General features: G+C 45.7%; 1 protein-coding gene across 1 annotated transcript in view; it reads left to right on the forward strand.

Moving 5' to 3' along the window:
• Positions 1–12,023, forward strand: part of LOC124778452 — a 637,672-nt gene that overhangs the window by 103,882 nt on the left and 521,767 nt on the right. Inside the window, exon 4 of the mRNA XM_047253644.1 lies at positions 11,293–11,552. Within this exon, the coding sequence (XP_047109600.1) occupies positions 11,293–11,552 (260 nt within the window). The remainder of the gene's footprint in view (positions 1–11,292; positions 11,553–12,023) is intronic.

The following is a 12,023-nucleotide window of genomic DNA, read 5'->3' on the forward strand; positions in this document are numbered from 1 at the left end:
CAGGACATTTTCAATTCTCAGTGAAGACTCTGCAAACTCAAAAACAAATAACAACCATTTTGGCTGAGAAAGTCTGAAGGATGGATCGTTTGTTCCAGTTTGAAAGGAACTAGTAGTATAGCATCTGTTCCCACGAGGTATACGTCGTGAACTGTAAAGGTAAATTGAAATAACTAGATCTCTCATTCGAAACTTTCAGCTGACATGTGATTATATTTTCACGCAATATGGGTGCACAGATCCTGAGAAATCAGTACCCAGAACAACCACCTCTGGCCGTAATAACGGCCTTTATACGCCTGGGCACTGCGTCAAACAGAGCTTGGATGGTGTGTACAGGAACAGCTGCTCATGCAGCTTCAACACGATACCACAGATTATCAAGGATAGTCACTGGTATATTGTGAGGAGCCAGTTGCTCGGCCACCATTGACCAGACGTTTTCAATTGCTGAGACATCTGGAGAATGTCCTGGCTAGGGCAGCAGTCGAACATTTTCTGTATCCAGAAAGGCCCGTACAGGACCTGCAACATGCGGTTTTGCATTATCCTGCTGAAATGTAGGGTTTCGCAGAGATCAAATGAAGGGTAGAGCCACGAGTCGTAACACATCTGCAATTTAACGTCCACTGTTCAAAGTGCGGTCAATGCGAACAAGAGGTGACCGAGACGGGTTACCAATGGCACCCCATACCATCACGCCGGCTGATACGCCAGTATGGCGATGACGAACACACGCTTCCAATGTGAGTTCACCGGGATGTCGCCAAACACGAATGTGACCATCATCATGCTGTAAACAGAACCTGGATACATTCGAAAAACTGACGTTTTGACATTCGTGCACCCAGGTTCGTCGTTGAGTACACCATCGCAGGCGCTCCTGTCTGTGATGCAGCGTCAAGGGTATCCGCAGCCATGGTCTCCGAGCTGATAGTCCATGCTGCTGCAAACATCTAACTGTTCGTGCAGATGGTTGTTGTCTTGCAAACGTCCCATCTGTTGACTCAGGGATCGAGACGTGGCTGCACGATGCGTTACAGCCATGCGGATAAGATGCCTGTCATCTCGATTGCTAGTGATACGAGGCCGTTGGATGCGGCACGGCGTTCCATATGACCCTCCTGAACCCACCGATTCCATATTCTGCTAACAGTCATTGGATCTCGACCAACGCGAGCAGCAATGTCGCGATACGAAAACCGCAATCGCGATAAGCTACAATCCGACCTTTATCAAAGTCGGAAACGTGATGGTAGGAATTTCTCCTCCTTACACGACAACGTTTTACCAGGCAACGCCGGTCAACTGCTGTTTGTGTATGAGAAATCGGTTGGAAACTTTCCTTATGGCAGCAAGTTGTAGGTGTTGCCACTGGCGCCAACCTTGTGTGAATGCTCTGAAAAGCTAATCATTTGCATATCACAGCATCTTCTTCCTGTCGGTTAAATTTCGCGTCTGTAGCACGTCATCTTCGTGGTGTAGCAATTTTAATGGCCAGTAGTGTATACCACTGCAAGAAAAAAAAAGACAACACACCACGAAGGAGTTAAGGAGTTACCCGAGTGGGACGGAAATCAGTAGATGTTTTGTAGATGTACAGACAAACATATGCTTACATTTTCATGAAAATTGAGCAAGTCTGTAACGCGTTGGTCCAGCTCTGGCACTTGTGCAAACTTGGTATTGATTGATTGAGTTTTGGATGTCCTTCTGAGGGATATCGTGCCAAATTCTGTCCAACGGGCACGTTAGTTCGTCAAAATCCCGAGCTGGCTGGAGGGCCTTGTCCATAATACTCCAAACAATCTCAGTTGGGGAGAAACCCACCGTCTTTGCTGGTCAAGGTAGGGCATGCCAAGCACGAAGGCAATCAGCAGAAATTTTTGCCTGTTCGAGCGAGCGTTATCTTCCACAAATGTAATCCCAGGACTGCTTGCCATGAAAAGCAGCAATACGAGGCATGGAATGTCGACGTAAGGGTGTGCTGTAAAGGTGGCGCGGTCGACAACCGAAGGGGTGCTACTGTAAAAGGAATGGCACCGCAGAACATTACTCCTGGTTTTCGGACCATATGTTGGGCTACAGCCGGTTGGAATCCTGGAATCCCACCGCTGTCTGGAGCGTCTCCAGACACATCTTAGGCCTGGAAACTCATTGATTGGAGTAGAATTGCTTTCATGTTGAGTCCCACTTTAAATTGAGCCCCGATAATCACTGAAAAAGTGCCTGGAGAGGGTCTGGATAACGGTGGGATACCAGCCTGATTATCGCCGGTTATGGGGCTCCAACAACCATGATTGATGATATGGGGTGCCATTTTATTTCATAGCAGGACCCCTTTGGTTGTCATCCGCAGCACCCTTCCGGCACAGTGGTAAGTCCATGATATTCTACTCCCCGTGTTGTTGCCCTTGGTGGCAAGCCATCCTTGGATTACATTTCAGCAAGATAATGTCCGCCCGCAGACGGGGAGAGTTTTTCTATTGCTTGTGTTCGCCTTGCCAACCTCCATCTTGGCCAGAAATTCGCCGGATCTAACCACAATTGAGAACGTTTGGAGCATTATACTCAGGGCCCTCCCACAAACTCAGGATTTTGACTTTCTGACGCACCAATTGCAGAGAATTTGGCACGATATTCCTCAGAAGGAAATCTAACAACTCTGTCAATCAATACCAAGCCGAATAAATGCTGAACCAACACGCTACTGACTTGCTCAATTTGAGACGCTCTTTCTTTCGAAGAAATCATTCAATTAGTCTGAAAATGTAATCATTTGTTTGACTGTGCACATAATCAGATTATTCTTTCAGGGTGCGTCTTTTTTTTTATCTTGCAGCATACATGTTTCTCCCGGCAAATCGCAGCATATTACATACGTGCGGGTTTCATAATAGTCTGAGAACAAAGTGTTATAGTTTCAAGATGAGATAGAAGAATAAGTGATGTCTGAAATTGTGTGGAAAAAATTTCCTAAACCTATTATGAGCTGCGTACAGCTTAATTTCCAAGGCTAGCTCTCCTTTCATTCACGTTGCATTTTAATTACCCACACCGCAAAAGGTTAGCAGTATGGTAATGTGTCCCTGAAGTTTTTCTCAGCCAGAACGGCTTTAGAAAGTCCATGGTAACCTGTTCTCTGCAGAACTTTTAAGAGAGAATTGTTACGTGCTCTCTATTTATACTTAGTTCATAGAGCGTTTATTTACTTAAGGCACATTCCGAAAAATCTCCTTCACTGGTCTCTAGAGACACCGAAAACAACCGTAGGTAACTTAAGGCTGTGAGACATTCATTGCGCTAAAGCAAGCGAAATAGCCACTAAGGCTAAAAATGTTGACTTAAACGCTGATAGAGTGATAATTTATGCACCAGTCAGGTTCCTCTTAGAGTATACTGATAAAATAGCTCGATATTTAGCAGTTATATACAACCACTATCTCACAGAAAGATCCGTACCTAAAGGTTGGAAAAGTGCTCAAGTCACACCAATATCCAAAAAAGGAAGTGGGAGTAATGTGCTGAATTACAGGCTTATATCACTAACGTCGATTTCCATTAGGGTTTTAGAACACATACTGTATTCAAACATTGTGAAGTACCTCGAAGAAAACGATTTATTGACATGTAATCAGCACGGATTCAGAAAATATCGTTCTTGTGAAACACAACTAGTTCCTTATACTCATGAAGTAATAAGTGCTAACGACAGGGATGTCAAATTGATTCCATATTTTTAGATTTCCAGAAGGCTTTCGACACCGTTCCTCACAAGCTTCTTCTAATCAAACTGCGTGCCTACGGAGTATCGCCTCAGTTGTGCGACTGGATTCGTGGTTTCTTGTCAGAAAGGTCGCAGTTCGTAGTAATAGACGGAAAGTCATCGAGTAAAACAGAAGTCATATCCGGCGTTCCCCAAGGAAGTGTTATAGGCCCTCTATTGTTCCTGATCTATATTAACGACATAGGAGACAATCTGAGTAGTCGTCTTAGATTGTTTGCAGATGATGCTGTCATTTACCGTCTTGTAAAGTCATCATATGATCAAAACGACTTGCAAAATGATTTAGACAAGATATTTGTAGGGTGCGAAAAGTGGCAATTGACCCTGAATAAAGAAAAGTGCGAAGTTATTCACATGAGTACTAAAAGAAATCAGCTAAATTTCGATTACGCGATAAGTCACACAAATATGAGGGCTGCAAATTCAACTAAATGCTTAGGGATTACAATTACAAATAACCTAAATTGGGACTATCACATAGATAATATTGTGGCTAGAGCAAACGAAAGACTGCGATTCATTGGCAGAACACTTAGATGGTGCAACAGGTCTACCAAAGAGACTGCTTACACCACGCTTGTCCGCCCTATTCTGGAGTATTGCTGTGCGGTGTGGGATCCGCATCAGGTGGGACTGAGGGATGACATCGAAAAAGTACGAAGAAGGGCAGCTCGTTTTGTATTATCGCGAAATAGGGGAGATAGTGTCACAGACATAGTAGGTGAATTGGAGAGGCAATCATTAAAACAAAGGTGTTTCTCGTTGCGACGGGATCTTCTCATGAAATTTCAATCACCAGTTTTCTCCTCCGATTGCGAAAACATTCTGCTGGCACCCACCTACATAGGGAGAAATGATCATCACAATAAAGTAATAGAAATCAGGGCTCGCACGGAAAAATTTAAGTGCTCGTTTTTCACGCGTGCCGTTCGAGAGTGGAACGCTAGAGAGACAGCGTGAAGGTGGTTCGCTGAGCCCTCTGCCAGGCACTTTATTGTGAATAGCAGAGTAATCACGTAGTTGTAGATGTAGATGTAGAAAGCCTTTCAGGTATCCGAAAGACGGTGGGAAGTCCGGAATGACTCTATCGCCAGGTTAAGAGCTTTATATTTGACAACGAAGGAACAGCCTTCGGACGGAGCACATACGGACTTTGATGGATACCTGAAACAAGAGGATGAACTGGTGCATCACCCTTGGCCGCCACAGTCACCGGATGTCAATATTTTTGAGCCCTTGTGGTCTGCTTTGGACAGAAAGGTGTTTGATCGCTGTCCATATCCATCATCGTTACCTGAACTTGCCACTATCCAGTACGTTGTCCTCGATGGTGAGCGTCGGAGGGGAGGGTATCATCTGGAGTGCCCCGGGGCTATCTACATAAATGATGTTTTGGATAGGGTGGATAGCAATGTGCGGCTGTTTGCTGATGATGCTGTGGTGTACGGGAAGGTGTCGTCGTTGAGTGACTGTAGGAGGATACAAGATGACTTGGACAGGATTTGTGATTGTTGTAAAGAATGTAAATTAATGCAGATGAATAGGAAAAAGAATCCCGTAATGTTTGAATACTCAATTGTTAGTGTAGCGCTTGACACAGTCACGTCGATTAAATATTTGGGCGTAACATTGCAGAGCGATGTGAAGTGGGACAAGCATGTAATGGCAGTTGTGGAGAAGGCGTATAGTCGTCTTCGGTTCATTGGTAGATTTTTGGGAAGATGTGGTTCATCTATAAACGAGACCGCTTATAAAACACTAATACGACCTATTCTTGAGTACTGATCGAGGGTTTGGGATCCCTATCAGGTCGTATTGAGGGAGGATATAGAAGCAATTCAGAGGCGGGCTGCTAGATTTGTTACTGGTAGGTTTGATCATCACGCGAGTGTTACGTAAATGCTTCAGGAACTCGGGTGGGAGTCTCTAGGGGAAAGGTGGCGTTCTTTTCATGAATCGCTACTGAGGAAATTTAGAGAACCAGCATATGAGCCTGACTGCAGTACAATTTTACTGCCGCCAACTTATATTTCGCGGAAAGACCACAAAGATAAGATAAGAGAGATTAGGGCTCATACAGAGGCATATAGGCAGTCATTATTCCCTCGTTCTGTTTGGGAGCGGAACAGGGAGAGAAGATGCTAGTTGTGGTACGAGGTACCCTCCGCCACGCACCGTATGGTGGATTGTGGAGTATGTATGTAGATGTAGATATCTTGCAGTAAGAATGGTATAACATTCCCTTGAAAACCATACAGGACCTGTATTTATCAATTACGAGATGACTGGAAGCTATTTTGAATGCCAACGGGTTTCCTCAACCGTATTAAGCGTAGCAATTCGTTGTGCTTTTGGTGTTTGCATAGTTTTCTCTCAGCGCCCTGTATGTGGCACCCGATATCCGTGAAAAAATCATGCAATTCTCGTGAATTACGAGCAGCAGCTGAATAGCGGGCGCAGATCCGGCGCCCGATAATGCCCTAGATGTGTTCCATCAGGTATAGATAAAGTGAATTTGCTGCCCAGGTTGTCGAAGAGAGTGTATTATTACCCTTCAGTACGATTCTAGCTCTGTGACACGAACAGTTATCCTGTTGAAAGATGCCTGTACCATCAAGTAAGACATCGACATTGAAGGGATGCGTGTTTCTGCAATACTGTTCACGTATTCAGAATGAATTTTCACTAAGTCGTGGAGCGTGCGCTGATGTCAAACTTCCTGGAGGTTAAAACTGTGTGCCCTATTAGGAGCCGAGGACGGGGACTTTGCTTTTCGCCGTAAGTGATCCACTGACCCGCTGTCACAGCCTTACTTCTACCTGTACCTGTTCTCTTACATATCAAACTTCACAGAGGTTCTTTTGCATACCTATCTGGACTAGCACTCCTGGAAGCGGTGGTGACGAGAGGGTGGCGTAGCGAATGAGTGGCTGTCTGAAGAAAACTGACTTCTGCCCGTTCTGAATACTATTATTACGGCCATTTTCGAACGCAATCGACCTTCGCTGCCGGCGGTCACGTGGCATAGACACAGCTCCCTGCAGCGGACTGGCTAAACCTACTGTCTCCACGATTTCTGACATCCATAAATTTCCACTGATCCCTTGCAAATAAATTAAAGGCATCTAAAAATAACTTGGCCCGTATGGGGAATCGATTTCACGTCGCGAGCGCCCATTGTTCCGAAGTTAGATGACTGTGACCGCCGACCTGCACGCTACGAGCATCCTCGTCGCTGTCTTTTTCCGCATAGCGTGCAGACTTTATGCACTGTAGATGCAGAGAACGTTCTTGGTATTCAGACATGTGCGATTTTATGAAATGTCATTAGATTGTGTATTGGAGGAGGCAAACTAGGAAACAGAAATCCCACTAATCCGGGATTGAATAGGCTGCAAAAACCACTTACTGTTCTAATAGCGCAACGTAGAGAATACAGAAGCAGGGTGAAAACATTGCTAACGAGTGCACTGTACTGAAGCAGTATCAATAGTTGCCTCTGTTGACAGCGAGAACGCCATTGTAGAGCAGTCGTAGTTAGCTTACGTCGTGCGTGTCAGATGCAGTGCCCACGCCGTGGTTGCAAAACTGCGATTTGAGATGTTTTGATGAATCGATTAGACTTTGTACCACGGAAGTCGCGTATATGGTTCAAATGGCTCTGAGCACTATGGGTCTCAACTTCTGAGGTCATTAGTCCCCTAGAACTTAGAACTAGTTAAACCTATCTAACCTAAGGACATCACACACATCCATGCCCGAGGCAGGATTCGAACCTGCGACCGTAGCCGGCGAAGTCGCGTATACAACGTCAGAGTTGACAGTCCGGTGTAAGTGAGTTATTTCTACGATTAAGGGACAAATAACATGGGCTTGGTTAAGCCTGACAGAACATTCTAAGTGAAGAGGGACATATAATCAGACTGAGTAAATGTCATCTGTTTTTCTATGTCCATTCTTGTCACGGGAAGTATGAGGGTCTACGGCCGCTCACTGTTGTAATAAAATGAAACACCTACAGCCGTCCTTACCATGTCATTTATTGTACGGTCACCAGTTTCGGTCCTTCATTGCACCATCTTCAGGCCTTAGCTGATGCTAAACGGGTTAACACCGTCCTCATACACGATTAATCAGTGGCCAACATAACTGGTTTACGCAGACTACCCGTAACTGTGATGTTATCTCTCCAACCATCAGCTATCAACTATAATATGCTCGAGAGAATAATCGGTAATACTATTAGGATGGATTAATATTAACTGAAAGAAACTGGCCACATGTGTAAAGTTTAGCAGCCTCTTTTTACGGTGAATTTTACATCTTTATGCTCCAAGTAACTCAACTCAGTAATTACTACTCTGACAGTATATGTCCATGACTTCAACAGACTACACTAACTGATCAAAAGCATCTGGACACACCCAAAAACATACGTTTTTTTTATTAGGTGCATTGTGCTGCCACCTATTGCCAGGTACTCCATATCAGCGACCTTAGTAGTCATTAGACATCATGAGAGAGCAGAATGTGGCGCTCCGCGGAACTCACGGACTTCGAACGTGGTCAGGTGATTGGATGTCACTTGTGTCATACGTCTTCACGCGAGATTTCCACACTCCTAAACATCCCTAGGTCGACTGTTTGCGATGTGACAGTGAAGTGGAAACGTGAAGAGACACGTACAGCACGAAACCGTACAGGCCGACCTCGTCTATTGACTGACAGAGACCGCCGGCAGTTGAAGAGACTCGTAATGTGTAATAGGCAGACATCTATCCAGATCATCACACAGGAATTCCAAACTACATCGGAATCCACTGCAAGTACTATGACAGTTAGGCGGGAGGTGAGAAAACTTGGATTTCATAAGCCACACATCACGCCAGTAAATGCCAAACGACGCCTCGCTTGGTGAAAGTGGCGTAAACATTCGATGATTGAACATTGGAAAATCGTTGTGTGGAGTGACGAATCACGGTACACAATGTGACGATCCGATGCCAGGTTGTGGGTATGGCGAATGCCCGGTGAACGTCATCTGCCAGCGTGTGTAGTGCTATCAGTAAAATTCGGTGGTGGTGTTATGGTGTGGTCGCGTTTTTTATGGAGGGAGCTTGCACCCCTTGTTGTTTTGCGTAGCACTATCGCAGCACAGGCCGACACTGATGTTTTAAGCACCTTCTTTCTTCCCACTGTTGAAGAGCAATTAGGGGGATGGCGATTGATATTTCAACACGATCGAGCACCTGTTCGTAATACACGGCCTGTGGCGGAGTGGTTACACGACAATAACATCCCTGTAATGGACTGGCCTGCACAGAGTCCTGACCTGAATCCTACAGAACACCTTTGGGATGTTTTCGAACGGCAACTTCGATCCAGGCCCCACCGACCGACATCGATACCTCTCCTCAGTGCAGCACTCCGTGACGAATAGGCTGCCATTCACCAAGAAACCTTCCAGAAACTGATTGAACGTAAGCCTGCAAGAGTTTAAGCTGGCTTGAAGGCTAAAGGTGGGGCAACACCATACTGAATTGCAGCATTATCGATGGAGGGTCCCACGAACTTTCCAGCCAGGTGTCCGAATACTTTTGATCACATGGTATAGGTGGGAGAGTCACAACCAATGATTGCGACAATTATATGATAGTTCAAGACCGAACAGTGTGAGCCATGTTTTGAGTTCGTGGTACAATATATTTCAATATCTACCACGGGTTTATGAGTTGGAAGTGTTCCTCGATGCTGCCTTACCGAGTGAACATTGCAGGATTTTAACTTTCGATGGCCATGAGAGCCGCGAGAGCACAACCGCTGTGGGTAACTAGTTACATGTAATTTTAGATATGTGGTCGAAAAATATCCAGGCCATATTACTGCGTTTTGTAGAGCTTTGTGCAGAATTTGCAGTTGAGAGAGAACAATTTTTGTTATTTTAACCCCCGGGGAAATTGAAAGCATTTTGTTAGCAGCAGTTAACTACTTTGGAAAGATGCAGAAGGAGGTGAAGAAAGTTTTAGTTTTAGATAGTATTGCCAAAATGGTTATCATAGGACTGAACTGATTTCCTCATGACATATTTTCAGTATTGTAGTAATTGAGATTGACCACTATGCTACATTTTCACCCCGTTTCTGTTTTAAGAGATTGTTCTGGCAGTGTGCGGCCGATCTGGTTTTCATGTGGTTTATCCTCTGTTTGTGCGAATTTTTCTTTTTCTGTACTCTAGTGAGAAAATGTTGACGTTGGGCATCACATCTTAACGTGTTAATACGATAGTTTGCAGGCTCGCTAGCAGCAGCTTCCAAGTCAAGCGATACACACGTGTGTGAGTGGGCTTCACCTTCGAACATGCACGTCCCCTACTGTGCAGTGATCCTCCACAGCGCAGCCTCCACCACTACCGTTTGTCGCCTCCCCTACAACGCCAAGTTATTTTGCTAGCGCGCTGCCTGCCCCTTACTCTAGGCCAGTGGTTCCCAACAGGTGGTCCGCGGACCCCCAGGGGTCCGCGAGCCATGCCAGAGGGATCCACTAGATGCTATTACTCGTACAATAAAAATATATTAAATACATTTCGTATTATAACAGATTTTTAGTTTTGGCCGCTTCCTCCATGAGCAGAGCTGTAGCGAACGCCAACTTCTGCGTGTAACGTCTTCCTAGAGCCAACTGACACTAGCACACTCTAGGGCAAAACTAGAATTAGACAGAGGCAAATAGTTCTGCTGTATGCCTGTAGACTGCGCGAGCTGCCTCTTTGCAGCTGACAACTGACAGTCACTTTACACAGAAACTCGCATTTCAGACGACAATCGGCCATTGTTAATTTAATGGTTCAAATGGATCTGAGCACTATGGGACTCAACTGCTGAGGTCATTAGTCCCCTAGAACTGAGAACTAGTTAAACCTAACTAACCTAAGGACATCACAAACATCCATGCCCGAGGCAGGATTCGAACCTGCGACCGTAGCGGTCTTGCGGTTCCAGACTGCAGCGCCTTTAACCGCAAGGCTTTCACAGACCGTATTGTTTACATATTCGATATTCTGTATTAAAAGAGTAGTGTTTGTAAAGCGTTGCTATTTGGGGAAGCTACAGTTCGCGTAGTTAAAAATGGACCGTTGGTTAGAAAGTGGTTCGTTAAAACGAGAAAGGCCTACAGATGAAGAGGAAGATAATGCATTTGTCATACTAAACACCCACATTTGAAGACAAAGATTTTGAGCAATAATAAAAAATTTAACAACAACAATGATCGCTAAATTGAAAGAATTTTAGCTCAATATTTTTTCAATAATGAATGTCAATGTTTTTTCTAAGTACCAAAAATAGGAAACGCATAGAAAGACTTTTTTAGGTACTTGATGCTGTGATATGACAAGGTACCAATCATGCTCGATGAAGGGGTCCTCGAGAAAATTTTGTTGTGAACCCCTGCCGTAGGCCGTCGCCCCAGGCTTTGCCCGCTGACGGACCGGCGCTCCTTGTCGGCAGGTATCACGGACAAGCAGTCGTCGCTGCTGGACGCGGGCGTGCGCGTCAACAGCGCGTTCCCGTTCGGGCCGCCGGCCGGCCTGGGGGCGCAGGGAGACGGGCCGATGCCGCCCCCGGGCGCCGCCGCCGGGGACGGGCTGCCCGGCACGCCTGGCCGGCGGCGCGCCAGCTCGTCGTGCTCGCTGCGCTGGCTCTTCACCATCGTCGCCCTCTCTTTCCACGCCATATTCGAGGGCCTCGCCGTCGGCCTCGAGAAGGGGGTGAGTGACAGCGCTGTGACATACTACAGTGACCGTCGTAACAACATACTCTACTGGCCAGTAAAATTGCTACACCAAGAAGAAGTGCAGATGATAAAAGGGTATTCATTGGACAAATATGTTATACTATGACTGACATGTGATTACATTTTCACGCAATTTGGGTGCATACATCCTGAGAACACAGTGCCCAGAACAACCACCTCTGGCCTTAATAACGGCCTTGATACGCGTGGGCGTTGGGTCAAACAGAGCTTGGATGGCGTGTACAGGTACAGCTACCCATGCAGCTTCAACACCATACCACAGTTCATTAAGAGTAGTGACTGGCGTACTGTGACGAGCCAGTTGCTCGGCCACCATTGACCAGACGTTTTCAATTGGTGCGACATCTGGAGAATGTGCTGGCCAGGGCAGCAGTCGAACATTTTCTGTATCCAGAAAGGCCCGTACAGGACCTGCAACATGCGG

This window comes from Schistocerca piceifrons, chromosome 1, assembly GCF_021461385.2.
Source record: "Schistocerca piceifrons isolate TAMUIC-IGC-003096 chromosome 1, iqSchPice1.1, whole genome shotgun sequence".
In the NCBI taxonomy this organism is placed as follows: domain Eukaryota; kingdom Metazoa; phylum Arthropoda; class Insecta; order Orthoptera; family Acrididae; genus Schistocerca; species Schistocerca piceifrons.